We start from the raw sequence: 21,126 nt of genomic DNA, 5'->3' as shown, positions 1-21,126 counted from the left end.
AGAAGCATTAACTGGAATTCCATTACCTTTGAAATGGGACTATATATTACTTCAAGGTTTTACTGAGATATTACCAGTTTAAAGTAACAGTGACATTTGCAAAATATTTTGAACAAAATTAGGTCAACACTAGACAACCTGTGACCCACTGGGTCATCGTTTCGGAGGTACTTCCTTACCACATTCCTCAATGCCTTCAACATGGCAGAGCTTCTAGTGTACTGCCTTCACTAGAAAAGTTCTTAAAAAATCAGGGAGATATTCAGAGATGTATATGCCTTGAAAATAGCTCATGGCATTCATACTGAACTGTATAGCACAGTCAAACATCAGGAGCTGACTACAAGAAATGTTTTATGACATTTTGTATTAAGTCATATAATATTTTATGATAATTTTTCTGTCATAAAATGTTTTATAAAATTTGCCAAGACTCAATTTCATGGGAGTCATGGGTCCTGGATTTTGGATGCATTCTGTAAGTTAGCCGGCTAGAGGTACCTTGGTTCAAAACTTGTTGCCCTACGATATTCTGTTTTGCTCAGTTAAAGGTTACACACAGACAAACAGGAGAGTTTTAGTAGTATATAGATATATTATATGAACATTTATTTTTATTCCACAGGCTTCCCCTCTGTGGGAAGTCTATAGAAGAAAGTAATTCATGTCTATTCCCTATAATTTTGTACGATGTTTAAATGCCCCCAAGGAATAAGACAAGCCCATTTCTCTCATAGCTACTTTCTACAGAATGCAGATTCAGATTTCAAGGCTATTCAGTCTTGTTTTGAAGGAATCCTGTCTCTGATACTGGAAACAGGTGCTTAATTTCCTTAAACTTCAGCTGTACAACAAAATATTTTTGAATAACTCAAAGATACTCCATCTATTGCAATGAAGGACCAACACTACTGAATATCCCATGTTGGACAAAAGCCAATAATACACTTGTTTTATTACAGTTTCTGCTCCAACTGACCTCTTTAAGATTGAAAGCAGCAAATCTATAGAGATGCAGTTCTGTTTGTGGCAAGTGAGCTTAATTTCAGTGGGAATAATGAAGATAATGAACATGCAAAGTAACTCACTAAACAAAACATGTCCTGAAAAGGGAAGGTTCAAATATTTATTTATTAAATTTATACACTGCCCATCTCACTACAAAAGTGACTCTGGGCAGCTTACAAATAAAAAGTCACAAAAACCATTATAAAAATACAAAACAAAAAGGTAAAAGAGATAAATATCAATTGGTAAATATCAATGACCAATCAGGATTCAAAATGAATAACTGAAATGAAAGATTCAGCAATTAGTCCAGTGCTTCCCAAACTTTTTCCTTCATTACCCAAAACCGTCCTAAGTCCCTTCCTTCAGCACCATAACTTCAAACGGTCGCTGAACAAATGGTCGTAACTCGAGGACTACCTGCATTATAAAAACAATATTATTGAACGATCTTTATGTCCTTTCAACAAATTACTGTTGGTAATTTTATTGATATTCATCTTAATAGGTATATTTTGGGAGATTTCTGAATATATTTTAGTATACGTGGCCATCTTTAAGTCAATTTAAATATTCCTCTTGTGATTGGGTAATGGGTTTGTGTGTTGTTACCCAAAGGAAAACTACTTTTACCCCATTTGGGGTAATTTACCCAGGTTTGGGAGGCACTGAATTAGTCTCTCACAATACTGAAAAAGTTATCTAAGGCAACCATCAATTATCTAGAACAAAAAATGAGTTCCTTCCTTCCTTTCTTTTAAAGAAAGTGGTGAAGGGGCTATGCAGACAATTTAAGAGTGTATTTTAATGGTGTGCTTGCAAATACATAAAGGACTTAAATAAAATAAACACAGGAGTATTTTCTTCCCTCCCCCAATTTTATCAGGACCAAAGCACAAAGAAAAATAAGCACAACTGACTACCATAATACATACCACATCCTAGCAATTATCCTTAGGAAAAATAGCCCAGCAAGATTGCTGATACCCAAACTGGTATAACATAAAACTGAGATAGGCAACCTATATCCATGCATCCTATCATTCGAAGTGATAGATATTGAGAGTAGCATGAAACTACACAGGTTTCATGCTGCTCTCAGTATCTATCACTTTGAATGCTGTAGATTCAAGCTCATTTTGTGAGGTGGCAGAGAGAAACAAAGAGCTATGCAATCCTGTAATAGTGCAAATTCCAGCCAGTTTGGCCTCTAACTTCGGCCACCACTATCTGTAACTTACAATATTTTCCATGTGACTTCACTTATATGACATTGGCTACGCTTAGATGACAAAAGCTAAACAGAGTCAGTCTAGTCAGTACTTGGATGAAAGATCACCAGGAAATCTTAGTGCTGTAGGCTAGACTGAGAAGTTAAAAAAAAAAAACATCCTGGAAGAAGGCAATGGCAAGCCATTTCCATACTATTGTAAAAAAAAAAAAAAAGCTACATACATATGCACAAGTTCAGCTCAAGGGAGACATGACTTTACTTACTATAGATTGACAATCCTTCATAGGAAAAAGAATTGTCACTGCAACTGACAATTTTGCTTGTCATGAATTTGCTAGGTAGTCTAGAATAAACCACATTCTATGAGTGTACTGATATTGATGTTGGTTTATCTTAAGAGCACGACTAAGGATTACTGGGATTGTGGCTAAATTTGGAAGGTTTACCAAAATAGTGCTTCAAGTTCTAGAAAATCTCACTTTCTTGCTCTTCTCAAACACCAGTGCCCTCCTCTATTTTAGGTTTCTTCCAACTGTACTTATATCTTAACTGACCAAATTACACCTAGTAACAATTTCAAACTGTAGACCACAAAACCACTTTAACCCACAGCCTGAGGTTTGCAACAATCATAATTTGCCATAGCAAACGGTGGTTGGATAAAAACAGGGTATGGAATTGATGTACTAAAGAGGAGACAAAATTCATCTTACAGCATGTGGTTTAGAGAAGTGGAATGTGATATCTGAGCTGTATGTGAAACTCTTCAAATACTAAGAATACAACTTACACAAAGTTACTTGTAAGTGCCACTATGGTTAGTAGGATTACTGTTTCCTAGATAAATATGCATACAAATGTAGCTTAATACATTTATGTATAGCTATTATAATTTACATGTCTCAGCAAGTGGCAGCACTTGGCTGACCTTTTCTGGGTTTGGGAGTTAAGTAGGATCAGGGATGATTAGTACTTGGATATGAAACTATCAGGAAATACCAAGGCTATAGGCTATAATGGAAAGTCTTTAAAAAAATTCTGGAAGATGGCACTAATAAACCATTTCCATACTGTTACCTAGAAAATTACATGAACATAGCCATGGAAGGACTAGGAATCAAGCTTGACTCTAGGACATTCTTATTATTTACATCTGTACTTCAATTTAACTTCTGCATAGATCAGTAAGTCATAACAGCTATTATAGAGAGCCAGTTTGGTATTGTGGTTAAGGCACCAGGCTAGAAACTGGGATACCCTGCCTTAGGCACAAAGCCAGCTAGGTGACCTTGAGCCAGTCTCTCTCCCTCAGCCCTAGGAAGCAGTCAATGGCAAACAAAAAGCCTTGCCAAGAAAACTGCAGGGGACTTGTCCAGGCAGTCATCAGGAGTCAATGCTGACTTGAAGGCACAAAAAACAAACAAAAACCCTACAAACAAACCACCAGCTATTATAATTTAAACTATGCTATTCTTCTTGTTACAAAATCTCATGTAAATGGAGAACTATATTGCAAAGGAAGCAACAAGATTGTAAACATCACCTCTCCCTCATAATGCAAATCCAAGGGAGGAGGAATTGCTAATGGGTTACAGGGAAGAGGAGGCATTTACAGGAATTATAAAACAGGGCTGCTTGACCTTTCTATATCCAGTTCTCCCACCTAAATGGCATTGCTACTGGCTATCTTGATAACTTCCAGCTTGCTCAAAAACAGGAAGTGAGCCTGACTGGTATAAAACTACTTAGAGGCAGGGGGGTTTGCAGAAAAAATTAGTATGCACAGCAACAGTTAATTCCCCCTCTGCCAATGCTTCCATGTCAGAAAAATCAGGCTTGGGAACAAGTATTTGCCAACACTGCGCATAATTTCAGTTTGAATCTTGTGAAATGTCACTTGTTTTCTACAAGTCAATAGCCACTTGCTATGTCGTTGGAGAACAACTGCATTCTGCTTTTTAATCAAACACAAAGCAGCTATCAAATTTCATTTTTTAAGCTTTTGAGCAAAAGTCATTCCTGTCAAGGTACATGGAAAAAACCTTCAAGCTAATTCTAAGCAGTGAGGATGAATTTAATAATGTCAAGGAATAGGGTGTGTGAACCTAAGAAACATAACATACTTTCTACAATAGTCAGCAGATCCTGTTTCCCAGAAGGAATAAAGAGCATGTACATACCTGTTGGACAGCTTAATGCAAAAAGTTAGATCTATCTCAACAATGGAAAAATGTTTTCCCATTCCTAACAAAAGGGTTCTAAGAAGATCACAGGATCACATCATAACTCTTCACGAGTCATCCTCAGTAGGTTATTATGGTCTTCTATGTACTTTCATGAACAACACACTCTGTGAACATCTGCAGCTATGTACTACTAGTCCATTGCTTCTTTAAGAACACTGGTGTGCCTTTTACAATTTGCCTTCATATTTCAGAAAAGGGTAATAGTGTATCTACAGTATAATGGAACAGATGTCTTCTTACAGCATCAACAACAATAAAAGCAATTCATTGCATGATTTGAAGCAATAAATGTGTTTGCCAAGTTAAGTGTTTTTCCAAATGACAATTCAAATATCCAAGATACTACAAAAAGCAGTGACATAGAGACATATATTTCTCCATATTACCACTATAGCAAAAGCTTTAGTGTAGCGCCATATTAAATAAATAAATAAATAATTAGCTGTGTTAAATTGCGGGACCCTAACAGGAAACTGGAGGCCAATATGAATAATTATGGCTATGATCAGTAATCTCACGAACATTTCCTATAATCACTTTACACCTCCAGCTTTGTTTCTTCCTCATATAGCTTTAGTATGTTGCAAGAATGTAACTGCATTATGAGATAGCAAAGATATCATTCATCAGATGTGGATTTTTGTCTATGACCATCTACAAACTAAGGGAAAAAGTTAAAAATGTTTTCCTCTCAAGAGTAGTTTATAAGAAATAAACACAGATTAATACTTCAGCCTTGCTGTCTGGCACAGACAGATATCCTTTCTATTTTGGGACTGGAAAAAAGGAACTGAACAAATAGAATTTAGTGTTCCAAGATGAAGAGATACTATGCATTCAAACCACAATAAGGGAGAAATCTTATTTTATTGTGAAAAAGAACCAGGCAGTCCACTTAAGGCTTAGATTGTAATGGGTTGTTAGGTTAATCTATTTGTGACAATAAGTCTGTCAAAACCTTATCGAAAATACTACAGAACTAGATAAAACACAGTGGGCACTTCCCCTAAATTTTTGTTAAGATAAGGAGTATGTTTTTGAGCAGTTTTCCTCTATCGTTTGGCCATAAAGTTATGCTGACTTTCTATTAACTAAGAAATTAATCTTAAAAGTAAATTTAATATTAATTCAAGCTGAAGACAAAATGAAAGTAACTCCTGGATTCCAGCACGCAAAAGCAGAATCTAAATAATTTAAAGTGCCCAGTGATGGAGCTACGTGAAAACACCAAGACAACTGTTGGGGTAGTCATCTGATTGAGTCTTCCTGGAAAAAAATGAAGGAAGTACAACTTCAGTCCATTCAATTACTTCCAAAAAAGTAGTTTAGAGTGAACACAGGCTTTAGAATATACAAAAACAAACATCATCATCTTAATTTGTGGCAACACTTGGCAACCTCATCTAGTTAAAAAGCTAAACAGGGTTGGTTGGGACACTTTCAGGAAATACCAGGGCGGAAGACTAGACTGGGAAGTAAAAAATCTGGAAGGTGGCACTGGCAAAGCACTTCTATATGTCTGTCAATAAAAATCACATCTCTATGTAGTCACTAGGAGTCAAATTTGACTTCGAGATTTTACTAAATGTGTATTTTATGGACGCGGTGGCGCTGCGGGTTAAACCGCTGAGCTGTCGATCGGAAGGTCGGCGGTTCGAAACCGCGCGGCGGGGTGAGCTCCCGTTGTTAATCCCAGCTCCTGCTCACCTAGCAGTTCGAAAACATGCAAATGTGAGTAGATCAATAGGTACCGCTTTGGCGGGAAGGTAACGGCGTTCCGAGTCGTCATGACCCGGAAGTGTCTATGACAACGCCGGCTCCAAGGCTTAGAAACGGAGATGAGCACCGCCCCCTAGAGTCGGATTCGACTGGACTTTACGTCAAGGGAAACCTTTACCTTTACCTACACAGATATAATCTCTACGACTATACTAGTATGGAGAGATAAATAAAGTAATTTGAGAAATGCAGCTTAGAATATATGAATTCTAGTCTCTAGGACCAAATAAATCATGTCCCAAGATGTCAAAGAAGCTGGCACAAGTGATTTTAAAGTCACTATTAAGTTTTTGAAAATTTCTGGAAAATTGGTGAGATAGATAGATGCCAGAAAGCTAGAGAAGAGCAAACACAGTTCAGTATTCAAAAGGGGCAAGAGGAAACTACAGAACAGTTCAAAGTCTATACTGGGCAATGAACTAGAATGGATTGTCATGCAGCATGTCTGTGAACATTTAGAAAAAGACTACTACTGTACTGTTAACAATTATAGGAGAAGAGCTGTGTTAGTCTCTAATGGCAAAAAATCAGGAGTCTGGTAGCACCTCTTCCAACTAACAAATTTTATTAAAAGGCGTAAACTTTTGTGAGCTGCAGCTCATTTCATCAGATGCATAAAGTGACTAGATTATATAGGATTAGCCACTCCATGCATCTGATGAAGTGAGCTGCAACATGAAAACATATGCCTTTTTTAAAAATTTGAACTACTAGATTCCTGATCTTTTACTTTAACCAGAGATACCATGCTTTGGGGATCACATCTTACCACTGTTTATGACAGAATGACAGCACTGATAGACCAAGGAAATGCTGTAAATGTAGTATTCCTTGAATTTAGTAAAATGCTTGACAAGGTCAAGAACAGTGGTAGACACCCATTTCTTGGAAGTTTTCAAAGGAGGATTGGATGGCTACTTGTCAAGATGTGTAATATATTGGACTAGATGACCTGAAAGATCCTTATGAAATACGATCATTCTGCTATTTCAGACTTTCAAATTAATGAGTAATGTGAAATTAAAATTCTATACCTTAAAAATTGAACCATTTGCAAATCAACTTCTGCTTGCCATAGTAAAGGAGCCATAGCTTGTTTTCTCTTATATTTTTACCAAATCCATTGATAATTATGGCCAATTTGGATGGTCTATCCAAGGAACCTTATGGTTTCCTGCAGATTCTTAGAAATTTGACCAAGGAACTGGTGCACCAAATGAGATTGTCTCTGAGCAGCCTCTCCAGCCTGTCAACCCAGGGCAGCCCCTTGGTTTACTGAGGAGCTCCAGAGGATGAAATGACAACAAAAGAGATACCTGGTTCCTCAATGGTGAAAAATTAGATTATTATTAAATATGGATATGAGCTCAGGTTTAGGTCTACATCATGGTGATGAGATCAATGAATAAGCAAAAATTATTGTACTGGTGGAATGTCACCCAACTTCACTAAGGTGACCTGCATCCTGCTAGGAGTGGGTGGGTGTGAAGCTCTTCCTATGGGCTGCTGTGACTTGTTTGCTAGATGTTTTGCAGCTAAAGTCACACACATTTGCTCAGTGTTAGACACCTCATGACAGAATCAGATGAGATGACAGGCAATGTCTTGAAAAGTCATTTGATATTCTTTTCAGCTTGTGAATTCTGAAGAAGCAGCTAGGGTTCTCTGTAACTTGCAAGCTGGTTCCATGCCCTCCTGGCTCCTACAAGCACTTGGGGATATATTCATGCCAGATGTGTTCCTAAAGTAGCTACCTCATAGTTCAGCTGTTTTAGACAACTTCTGTCTGATCCCCAGTCTCCTCTTTTGGGGGGAGAAGATGGTAGAGTGTCAGATTCAAAGGATCCTGAATGAAATGGATTATTTACATACCTTCCAGACTGGTTACAGATCTAGGCAAGGGAGGGAAACTGTACTGGTCACTCTTGTGAGGACTCGAGGCAGGATCTGACTGGGGTGAGTGTGGACCTCTGGTCCTACTAGCCTCTCTGTGGCATTTACATACCACTGATCATGTTATTCTGGAGTGCTTACGAGGACTGGGTGTTGGAGGCACTGTATTATGGTTCTGTTCCTGAGCAGGTTGTTGTTGTAAGTAATGGGTGGGGGGAGAAGGGGGATGGGATGAGAGGTTAAGTTCCTGGCTATTCCTGTGTGGAGTGCCTCAGGGCTTGGCCCTCTTTCTCATTCTACTGGACATCAATGAGAAAGTGCTGGGAGTTGTCATCTGTTAATTTGGAGTAATGCATCATGGATACACTGATGATATCCAGTTAAATATCTTCACATTGAGCCAAGCAGGTGATGCAGTGGAGGTCCTGACTCAGCATTTGGAGGAATCAGGGACTGGATAAGACAAAAGAAAAGAAGTTCAGACTGATTTTCAGAAAGACAGAGGCTGTTTATCCCCAAAATGTATTAGTTCCAACTTTAGTTCTAGATGGGGCTATATTTCCCTGAAGGAGCAGCCCTGTAATCTAATGACTCTTCCGGACTTACAGCTTCTGTCTGAACACCAGGTGGAAGCTATGGCCAGAACTTTTGCCTCACTTTGGCTGGTATGCCAGCAACAACTTTCTGGGAACAGGATGCTTTAGCAACTGTCACTCATGCCCTTCCCACCTTGTGCTTAGATTACTGTAACACTCTACTTGGGACTGCCTTTAAGATTACTTGGAAACTTTAGTTAGCATAGAACGCAGCGGCTTGCTTGCTGGTGGGCAAGAATTATTTCATGTGGGTGACACCTATACTGCAAGCACTGGACAAGCTATCAATAGGGTCTGGGGTACAATCTAAAGTACTAGACCTATAGACTCTTTCTGGCTTCTAGTCCTGTCTTTCTTTCCTTTCTCTTATCTACCTACCTACCTACCTACACATGGAATCTGCTAATTCTGTTGGGGCATGCCAAGAAGATATGCTGAAGATCCCCCCCCACCCCCGCATGAAGTTGGGAGTTAAGGGTCATAAACAAGCCTTCTCAATGACTACCTCACCTTGCCCTACAACTTCAGGTTAGCCCCTTCTATTTTTATCTTTTGGAAGGCAGTTAAGACACTGCACTTCTGTTGAGTCTTTGGTACCATAAGGGTTGATATATTGGAACTGAAGACTCTGATGTTTGGGTTTAAGTGTGCTTTCATTAGTTATGTTGTATTTTTTGTATTTTTTAGGTATTTATGAGCTGCTACAAATCTTTGATTAGGGTGGCACACAATATTTGGTAAATAAGTGAACAGTAATATTGCAAGAAGATTTAGAAGTAACTTGCATTGCAAAAGTGAAATACAACGAACACTTGTTTGTATTAGAACAATTCTTAAGATTCTTAAGACATATGTTAAACATACAGAAGACTAATACAAGGATGCAAAGCACAGATATGAAGATTTCCTGTTCCCTTCTCAGCATTTTGAATTCATCATCTTTTATTACGAAAAGTTAAATGAAAATGGTACCCTGTAGAACACATTATTAAATCAGATGGTTCACACTGCATTATAAGCAGAATATAATGTAGGGATAGAGACATCTACATACTTACAAGTATATTTCTATTATTTACAGAAGAAGTAATAGGATTTCTTAATTTAACAATAGCACCAACAAAATAATTTCTGTCCAAGACTAAATTAAAATGTTGCCATAAAGAAATCTTGAGGGAAAAAGAAGTGGATTTTGTATGGATGGACCATGAGAGCCCTCTAGTTCAAAGAACATAGAATTCTTTATTCTTCATCTTCTCTACCAAACCACATGATAGCACTTTGCTATTAGCAAGTGACACCATCTAGCTATCCTTGGTAAATCTCAGAAGCCAAGCAAGGTTGGCCCTAGTTCATACGTGGATGAGACTTCTTGTAAAGTATTTTGGGAAGCTGAAAAACATATTGGAAGAAGGTAACGGCAAACCACTGACAAAGCCCCTCCCAAAAGCTGCATGGATGCAATCACTAAGAGTCAAATCAGACTTGAAAGTCTCTTTAATATTACCATTAATGGATCTCAGAGTTTCATTAAAATAAATTTGTAAGCTTGAATACTGCTTGGCCTGCTTGAGAAATCTTAGAAACATTTTAGAAAAAAGATTAAGTATTTCCTAATATTTTGTTTTAAAACAGTGAATGTGTAAAAAAAATTATTCACATTTGGAAGTATATCAAATCAAGAAATAAGTTAGGCTAATGTGAAACAAAAGGACGCTTAATAGATGCAAAAATTCAGTTTTTGGAAGTCTGAATATAATAAAGGATCAAAAGCAGTAGAAACTGCTGATAGTTAACAGTACTGCAGATTCAGACTAAAGGGGAGGAGTCTCCTCCAGGGGAGAGGAAGAAAACCTAACTGTTCCTTCTAGCTAGAAATGGTAGAGTTAACTATTTTCTGTTGGCTCCATCTTCAGTGACCAAGAAAAATATCCTATGTACTAGATTTAATGTTGTAAACAGGTCAGGGCATGAATGCAACTCAAAGTACCACTAATAATTAACCCAGAGCTTGTCCTGCAGCCAATAACTAGGAATGGTACACAATTACCAGTTCTGAAAAATTCAGTCTGCAATTGGGGAGGGGGGGAACATTAGCACAGTCCACATATCATGGACATCTCATGCATAATTAAGCACTGTATTCATAACAAGGAGAAAAAGTCTTCTACATGAAAGCAGCAGTAATAAAAGGAATGACAAGATAATCTACACTAGAAATGTGGATGGCCTTCCTATGGTAGTCCTTGCTTAATGACCACAATTGGGACCGGAATTTTGGTTGCTAAGTGAAGTGGTCATTAAGTGAATCCAACCCAATTTTATGACTTTTTTGCAGTGATCATTAAGTGGTTCCCCATTGATTTTGCTTGTTGGAAGGTGGCTGGGAAGGTAAAAAATGATGACCATGTAACTGCAGGACTCTGTGATAGTCGTAAATGTGAACCAGTTGCCAAGCATCCAAATTGTGATCAAATGACCACAGGGATGCGGCAATGGCCTTAAGTGCGAGGACCGGTCACGAGTCAGTTTTCAAGCACCGTTGTAAGTCCAAACCATCACTAAACAAATGGTCGTTAAGCAAGGACTACCTGTATACTTCTATAGATAGGGTCGATAAAAACAGTAGCCTTTTCCTATTATTTTTATTTTGCTTTTCCTCAGAATCAAAATTATGTTACCCAGATGTCAAATTAAAAACAACAGACTTCCTAGAGCAGTCTTCCCTTAACCTAATGATCCACAAGTGCCATGACTTTCCACAGTTAACATACATAAAATGCACCGTTGGAAAGTTTGCTCTATATTCTAAAACCATTTTAGAAGTATCTATATCTGCCTACCAGAATGTATCTGGGTTATTAACAGAAAGCAAGATGTTAAGTCTCCACAGAAGATGAGGGTAAGAAGCACTAGGACATTGAGAACATCATCTGCCACCGAGGAAGAATGATCACAGTGAAGAAGTGGTTGCTCCAAAACTTTTCCCATTCCCTCCCTATCCCTTCTTCATTGTATCTATTAGAATCTGAACTTGTGGGCAGATACCATCTTATCTTTTAATTTCTGTACAACAATTTTAGGCATTTAGGAAGTGCTGAATAATAAATACTATGTTCCAAACTGGCAATGTAATGAGATTCCTCCTCCCTTTTTTTTTTGGTCTACAACACCTTGTACCAGCAATCTAGAGACGTAATCAGCTAAATCAGTTTCAACCCCTCCAGTGAAGAAGGGATAACCAGCAAAAACCAGTTAAGAAAGCATTGGGACAATTCTGGCATTTCAAGTTCTAGTTAGTGACTAAGAAAAAATCTTTTTGCATCAATAAAACCAAACTAGCAGACTCCCTATTATTTACAATTATTTCAGCTTAGAGAATGTTCATAAATCAACAGACATGCATGAGGCAAGTATATTTTTTTTAACAAAATGATTCAGACTACAGCTGAGGCTGTTGGAGCAAGTCCGATGCTTAAAAACAAAAACAAAAAACAAAACACGCAAATGCAAAATTCAAAAAAGATTTTTTCTAGCAGTTAAATAGAGGGTGGAGGTAGAAGACATCAGTGTATAATCTATTTAAATAAAAGAAAATTCCTGGGTTGGATACCATAAGGGGAGCTCCCTGATCAAGATCTTTATCTACACCTCTGATAAGATGCACTGAAAAAAAGGTGCAAGACAAGCTTGTTGCGAATTGTATTTATATCTGTTTGGCATGCTTGTGTCTGACATTCTGCTGCAAGTCAGACCCAACCCCTGAAGAAGCTGTTTAAACAAGCTTAACATTAAGCTTCAGAGCCTCAGAATGAAAGCTTTGTTCTTGTACAAGAGATCTACAAGGTATGCATTTTTGCTGAAATGAACATACACTGTACTTTAATCACAGACAGAATACCAACTTGTTATGACATAAATTTGGGTGGGGAAATAAAGGCCATTCTCAGCTTTTTCAGTAAACAAAGCAGTGCTTTCTAAAGCAAGTGATACTGATACATTTTAAACCACCTGTTCATTAAAAACACTGCCTGAGTTGCATTCATTTTAAAATGCCACAGAAATACAGTAAAATTCAGTAAAAAATCTCCAGCACTAGCACTCACAACAAATCAGCAGTTTAAAATTAAACCATAACATGACTAAAATCAGCTACAAACCACTGTGGAATGCCTGGGTAAGTAAGGTATCCTCCACAATACCAAAAATACATCTATACTGGTGCCCAATAAGCCTTTCTCAGGAGAGGAATTTCAGTTATGAGAGAACACAATCTTTTCCTGGTTGCCAACCAGTAAGCTTCAGATGGCAAGAGGACCCTAAAAACCTTCATACTCTCCCAGGGCCAAGATTTAGTAATGCTACTCTGACTGGGGCTATAACATATTTAAATAAATAATACAAGTTGGTGTCAACAAGAATACATATCTTCTGCTTTCTGACTCTAGGCAAACACTGGCAGGATTGTTAGAAATGAAACGAAAATACAACTGAGAATAAAGTTCTGCTGTGTTTAAAAGGGCTTACCCACAATTAATTGGTATAAGATTGCAGCTTTAGGGCTCTTTAAAATGACTCCTGCAGGGCTCAAATAAACAGAATTTTTTTCTTCCCATTTAAGAGCAGGTACATCTGTTCAGCTCCTCTCTACAGACCTCCATCCTTACACCCCCTCCTTCTAATTAGACTTGTGCAGCTGTGTGAGCTACACTAAGTGGAACAAGGAAGCACAGCTTGCTGCAACGTATCTATCCATTTGAATGACTCCAGGCATCTCCATTTTAGCGCTATATAATTTATCTATTGAAATACTTTTGTATTTTAGCTGATCTTTAAATATTTGCCTGTTAATATTTAAGCAACATTCTAAGCTATTAACTCCATCTGGCAGCAAATCTCCAATAAAAAGCTCATGAGGTCAAGTTAAATGCAGCCCACTTAGCATTTATATCATAGACTTAAAACATTCTGTGATTAAAGCTTACAAATATGAAGGATGAAACTAACTTAGCAGGACCCGATTTCCATAAAGCCAGCTGAGAAGAGTAGGACATGACAAGTAAAAGAACACCCTTTCAATCTGTGTTCTGAATACCTCTGAACTGTAGAGTCAGGATGCATCTGTCAGCTTTCAAAGCTAATACAGTGTGAATTACATTAATCCCTTATCTTGAAATAACCTTTAGCTTTTCCCTTTTTAAATCTAAAGCCAACCTATGAACAGATTAAGGGCAACTTTATGTTATGCAAAGTTCCATACAGCATTCTGTTCATTTTATTTTTTAAAATGAAAAGCATCTACTGGAGCCCAAAATCCAAAGCAGGGTTCCTACATCCACCCCCATCCCCAAGTCAGGAGAAACAAACTGCAACACAGAACAATTTTAAAGATAGAGTATCACTTCCTTTTCTATTCACATTCTATCTACAATAACAAACCCAATAATTTATTTTGTTTTGTTATAAACCAAACAATATTGCACCAAATTGCATGCAAGTTAGTTTCACCAGCATATTTTTTGTCTTATACAGATGTTACTGTCCAACATCTCTTGTCACTGTTTCCCAAGTTCTATTTTTCACTGTCAAAAATGCTTTGATTACACTTACTATACTTGTGGATAAGCCAAGAATTTTAGGTTCTAAAACATGCCCCCAAAATTGGGTTCAGCTTATCTGCTGACCAGAGATCAGATTTTTTAAAGCCCATCATAGCCTTAAAATCACAGTTTTACAAATGATGATGTAACAGTTTGACTTGCCATTGCAGTTAAAAATTCGAGGGTCAGCTTATCGCTGGGTGACATATTTTTTCATGGTATTTTGGTTGAAATTTCCAGGGCTGGCTTATTTGTGGATGGGTTTATCCACAATTCATTTGGGCAATTAAATCTTTTAAAAAAAAGTTTACTAAGTATTATAAGCTTAACAACAGGTACTGCAACCTGTTCTTGATTCTGAAGAATAGAATCCAATTTTATTGCTTTTTAATCTCAGCAGTTATACCTAAAATCACTATATGGCTGCTAACTCAGTTTTCATTGCCTTCTGATAGGCTTCTTCTATTAGGTGATGGCTCATCTCACAGAAGGTACCTCTTTATTATCTGCCCTCTTGAAATGCAAGAGGTCAAAATCAACTCTGATAATTAACTTACTTGATTTGTATTGAAGGTAATCAAATTCCTCACTGTCAGTCCCTGAACATCGTATGGTGTTTTAATTGAGGCCACCTGCAAATGCAGTTTCCACCAATGCCTTCACAATAGGACAGACTGCCCAGTTGCCAGAAATGGGGAAATAGAATCTTATCTGTCAAGCTGAAATATTGTTATTTTTAAAGTATCAAAAATGCTCTTTTTGGACAGTGCACTCAGCCTCCATTTAAATGGTATCTTTCTTGGAAAGTAATGAAGTATAAATTATGTTCTATTCAAAACCAATTTGAGCTATGTACATCCTTGTTCTTTAAGAACTACCAGGAATACAATATTCATAAAATGTTTTAACCTTTTCTTTAAGAAATGAGCAGGCTTTTAATTACAAAGCTTCATCAATCATGCTTTTAAACTGAGGAAATATCAACCCAATTGTGTTTTCATACATAATTAGAGGCTGTTTAAACTTATGTAAAAATACATATCCAGTACAACCAGAAAGAGTCTAAAAACTGCCCATCTCTGCAAGACACAGAAAGCATATTATGGCCATAAGCAGACACCTGAAAGAGTAACCTTTTCACAGTTCTTGGTGTTTGCTATTCACCTTTTAAATGACTTTCACTTACTGATAACCTTCACCTGTAACTTGGAAGAATTAGTCCCTTCCTTGCTCTCATTCACTGACAAAACATCAAGCTCTGTTTGCACATTTTACATGTCTACACAGTCATGAGATATATATACTTTATCAAGAAGTATTATAAAAATAAGCAAGAGCATTTCCTGGAAACAGTAACCATCTACCCAAACAAAGCCATCAAAGAATAAGCAAGTCAATTTCCCCATTCCTGTTTATTTTTCTGAACAAGCATAAATTATAAGGAAATCAATATAAGCTTTTCAGAGGAGTCTGAAATATCAAAGACGAAGCTTGTTCATCTGCATGAGGATTTTCATAGACAGCTATTTAACTATAATGATTCCATGTTTAATGACTACAAAATCACCCACAATTTTCTAAAATTCACTTTCATCTGCTGTTGGCCACCTAAGCCTTTAATTAAAGCTAACAATTATTTGACATCCTATCTAAACCAACTGAGTATCTTAGGTTAGTTCTTAGATAACATTCACCACAGTCTCTGGCCATTCCTGCAGGCAACTACTGAAGAAATTAAGTATTATAAAGTAAAAAAATAAAATACTTTATCTTCCATGCCAGATAGCCATGACTACTGCTTTTAATATCCCCAGAATTTAATTATGAAAATCATTGTGTAGTCAGAATTTATTCACATTTCATATATTCTCGTAACTTTTAGCTTTTTTCAAAAATATTTGCTAGCTAATTCATCTTTAAGAAGAGGCAAGATGGTCAGTGTAATCCTAATTCGTTTACCAAGCTCACAGGGGCTAGCACTCATATTAAATGAGCATTTCAGAATGAAATCCTAAACATTCTAAGACTAATGGAATTTGTATCTATGTACTTACTAAAACTCTCACTGTGTTTATCTGTCCCCTCAAGTTAGTCCAAACAGTGCATTATACTGCAAAATTTTTTGAATCAAAGTACCAAAAATCTGCTAACTTAAAGAATGCATAAAAAATCCAGGACCCATTACTCCTGTGGAAAGAAATTTTCACAATGTTCAGACCACTTTTATTCGCAAAGTTGTGCCACTGCAGCATCCCCGCGGTCATATGATTGTGATTTCTGATACTCTCTGCTAGTTCTCGCAAGCAAAATCAGTGGGGAAGTCAGCAGAAAGTTGGAAGTTGCTCCTGCTCCCATTGCTTTTTTGCCCACCCGTGGTCATTCTGTTTATCTGTTTATGTAAGCAAGCATTGACTTATTATTCAAGTTCATTTGCCACTACAATTATTTTTCTATTTATGATATATACTCTTCTTACATGTTCACAGGACTGTCCAGCATTGGGGTAAAAAAAAAAAATATGGTCAGCTTAGAATTTAATGTTCATTCTGGTCACATCAGACTGCCCTACCTTTCTCAAAGGATAACCCAACAGGTCACAGGGTTGTCCAGTCTCCTATACAGCTAATACATTTGTGGCTACCTGTACTTCTTTTCAGCTCACCATCTTCCTGGTTTTACTGTTTTTTTAAGCTGCTGGCTACTTTTAACATATTTGTAAAAAAAGCACATTTGCAATTTAAAATGTAACATTGATTAGAAGTGAGCTGGATTCATATGTAAGGTTAAACTACAATTTGGCTTGTTTGATTTTGACTTTGTGCTATATGAACTCAGTCCACTGTGGCTTATACAAGAAATAAATGTTAAATTATGCCTTATGGTGATGTATGAATCCAGATACTTAATTTAGTATGACCAAGATATTTAGGACTGCAATTTTATTAATTTTTAAAACAACTTTAGATAATTATATAAATTCATTCTTTTAAAGGATATTATACTTTTCATAACTGATTAAAATACAGGTAGCCATTATTTAGCGACCACAATTGGGGCCAGCAACTTGGTCATTAAGTGAAGCGGTTGTTAAGTGAAAATCACAGGACCATGACTGTGCTTATGATTTTACTTCAGTTTTCTTTTGCTTCTTGTGACTTCCTTCTGCTGAACTGGGGTTCTTTCTTTCTGGGGACATCTTGGTATGGGGTAAATAAGCAAATGAAAATAAGAGCAGAGAGATGCTGTGAAGGTCATATATGTGAGGACTGGTTGCTAAGTTTTTTTTTTAACACCATTGTAACTTTGAACAGTCAATAAACAAGGTAGTTGCTAAGTGAGTACGACTTGTAGTGCTGTTTTCCTCTATACTGGTGCCGATACGAACTTTGTATTGGCAGGTTTACACTATTCATTAGTTTTATAATATACTTTTCCTTCTGAAGTTTAAGCCAGCATAAAAAGTACTCCCACTTTCAATTTTCCCACAATGACCTTGTGAGGTAGATTAGGATAACGGAGGTTAGCCTAAGAACAGCAACTGACTTTCCATTACTGAGGACAGACTTGAACCTGAGTCTCCCAGTCCTAGTTGTATACCTTATTCACTATAGCATGCTGAATTTCATCATGATTTACAACAATGCAGTCTGGTTTTGGTCCACAAATCCTATATCAGGTTACCTACTCCATGCATCTGATGAAGCTGACAAAAGCTTATCTTTGTTAGTCTGAAAAAGTGCTACCAGACTGCTTCAGGGGTTTAGAAAATATTTTTTTTGTTAGTCTGATTCATACAACACACAATTTATTCAAAAAAGCATGGTTAAAGCAAACCAAGGCTTGGTACAAGGCATGAACATAACCACAATCTTTTAAAGCTAAATCATAAGAGAAGTACTTTTGTATCGTTTTCTTTAATACTAAAGAGCACATTTTCTTTTTTAAAAAATCAATCAGAAAAAGCTGGTGTCTAGATAAATCTGATGGAAACTGCTGATAGTAGAATGTTCTTTTCAATGGTAAACAAGCAGCCTTCAAAATCCAAAGCAACAAGCCACTTAATAAGCAAATTATGCACACAGCCTTGGATACCATCATTCATGAATATAATGAGGTCTTCCTTCAATCTCTGCAAACTCATATTTCAGAAACAGTAAGCTGCCATCCAATGTTTATTTCCAATCTTTTCTACATCCAAAGCTATTTTACAGCTATGCCAGAAGAAGGAAATTCCGCAAAAGTCCTGGTGAATAATCTTGTTACTATTGTCCAGATTATGAATTTCCAGTTTACTGGTAATGTATTACAGAAGTCTATTCTCATTCTTCCAAGAAATGTAGATCTATATGGAATTCCTCAGCAACTATCTGGCAAAAGAGGGATTTGGATACAAGCGTCTATTAGTTACCACCCCTGCATAAAGCAGACTTTCTGGCATAATCTACAAGGAAATGGTCCTTAAGATCAGCAGTATGGGATTAAGCCTTTGATTACAGTTGCTTTTCACACAACAACTTAGGGTCTTTCAGTAAGCTTCACTGTTTGGTAGGGAACAGGTCTTCCCTAGTCCTAAGTATATCAAAGTAGTTCAACTTAAAAGTGTATTTCCACAACAGCCAGCCAGATGACCATAGCAAAATGTAAGTGCAACACTTCCCATATTCCTCAGCAGATGGTAAAGAAGAAATCAGTTTTAAATCCTTTTATTTATAGCCATCATGACTAGCAGAAATCCCCCCCCCCCAATGAATTAACCTATCCAAATTGTTGGTCATCACTTTGCACAGTGTGAAGTAGCATTTCTTTTTATCTGGACTGAAACCTCCATCCTCAGCTTCCTTGGATAATCCCAGCATGTCTGTGAGAGGGAGTATATTTTCTCCTCATTTATTTTCTATACTCCACATATAAACCATACTTTCGTCACTGGAGAATTGATTAAATGCTTTGAAAGATTCATTATACTCTTTCCCCATAATAAAATATATTGCAACATACATAAACTTTCAGATAATCTTCCATGCAGTGATTGACTGTACCCTAACTTGAATTACTTTAAGTGGCTATATATGCTGTCAGATCATAATTTTGGTCATCCAGGCTATCAGGGGGAAGGGAAAATTGAGGACTAATATAGACCAGCTCATTACAAATTGACCAGTAATTTGAGCATATTGAAGCATTCAGTCAACCAGGTTACCATATGGTAAAAGTCACTGAGACTAAATTCAACACAGATTTTAACGTATCGTGAACAGGACTGCCTTTTTATACTAGAATTCTAGCCACTCATTTTTCTTGACCTTGCCTGCTGGTTGTTCAAAGGAAGTATCTATAGATAAGATAACAAGAAGAGTAGCTTATCTCATCAAAAGCTTTATTAATATACAGTTAAGTCCTCAAGGGCAATGTCCTATACTTTCCTTTTGAAATATATTAAATAAATCTGCAAACACAGAATTGGGTTTTGACTAGCTCCTTATTTGAGGATGCTTTATTGAGACAGCAAGGTGGAACCTGGAGTCACCTGGCTTGACAAAGACTCAGGCTACTGGGCAAACTAAAGCTCCACTGACTTATGGCTGATTTAAAAGGTTAGCATTCAAATCTAGTACCATGTTTCCATTGTACCGTTCACTGAGAGTTTTATATTTTTTATTCAGTGCCATAGTACCCATTTCAGAGTGTTTTTAAAAATGAAAATCAGTAAGGGTGATCTGCAACAGTTCATGAAAACAACGAGCCTCATTGGCTTTGTGGCCATGTGACCTCCATCAACCCCAAGAAAAACACCAGATACAGAATTCAAGACCGCGAAAGGAGGAAAGCAAACCCCTCTCACCTTAAAAAAACCCCAAACCAAAGAACTCACACTCTGATGCTCTGTCTTAACAAATCGGATTTCTATGTCACCCACTATCACCGGAGTACTCCTTCTCCAGCGTTTCTAGCCTCTCCTCCCCCACACCTCCATCCGCCATACCTTCCCCATTCCCTGCATGCATCTCGCTACCTAAGGCGCGCACGGGCCCTGCACCTCAGCCCCCAGCCCTCTGCACAGGGCCTCCCACCCAAGCGGTGGGGGGGAAGGCTTCAGGGAAGTGGTAGGATGCCGACGGAGGGAAGGAAAAAGAGAGCTGGCTTCCTCATTCCCTCGGCTAACTCCCGCCCCCCTCACCCGCCCCCAGGCCCGGGAGGCCAGGGCGGCACCTTCACTCTCCCGCGGACCGCCACCCCACACCTGGAGGAAGGTGCCTCAGGTTTCCCGCTCGGCAGCCTCCCCACCCTCCCACGCCCAAGCCGGCGCCGAAGCGCTCGCCGCCATGTTGGACCAGGCTCGTTTCCTCCTCACCGACGCTCACCTTGGGCCCCCCGTTGGCCCCCGAGCACCAGCACCAGCAGCGCCAGCGCAACGGGCGGGGGGAGGGCGCGGAAAGCAGCGCGAGCCGAACCCCCCGCCATGGCAACGGCTCCGCGGCGACGGCAGCGCCGGAGGCAGAGACAACCTCAGCTTCACCCTCGCTCACGCGGGCTCCGAGGAGACGCGAACAACGGCGCTGGCGGCGGCAACAGTGCGAGACGAATCAGACATAAGGAGCGCGCGCGAGCGAGCCTTACAGAGGACGAGCCAGCCGGGCTTTAAAGGGGATGTGGCCCTGGACTTTAAAGGAGAGGAGGGAGGGAAGCGAAGAGAGTAAATTATCCTCCGACAGTAAATCCGTGTCGGTACACAAAGAAGAGCGAGGCGTGCCCAGCGCTTGAGGAAGGCG

At 38.3% G+C, this 21,126-nt stretch overlaps 1 protein-coding gene across 1 annotated transcript in view; it reads right to left on the bottom strand.

Annotated features, from left to right (window-relative positions):
• The window catches only part of ACVR1B (activin A receptor type 1B), a 44,952-nt gene extending 24,030 nt beyond the window's left edge, over window positions 1-20,922 (bottom strand). Inside the window, exon 1 of the mRNA XM_063293638.1 lies at window positions 20,719-20,922. Within this exon, the coding sequence (XP_063149708.1) occupies window positions 20,719-20,818 (100 nt within the window). The 5' untranslated portion in view covers window positions 20,819-20,922. The remainder of the gene's footprint in view (window positions 1-20,718) is intronic.
• Between the last annotated feature and the right edge of the window lie 204 nt (window positions 20,923-21,126).

This window comes from Candoia aspera, chromosome 2, assembly GCF_035149785.1.
Source record: "Candoia aspera isolate rCanAsp1 chromosome 2, rCanAsp1.hap2, whole genome shotgun sequence".
In the NCBI taxonomy this organism is placed as follows: domain Eukaryota; kingdom Metazoa; phylum Chordata; class Lepidosauria; order Squamata; family Boidae; genus Candoia; species Candoia aspera.
Note: the sequence above shows the minus strand (reverse complement) of the source record. Positions and strands in the feature narration are given on the sequence as shown.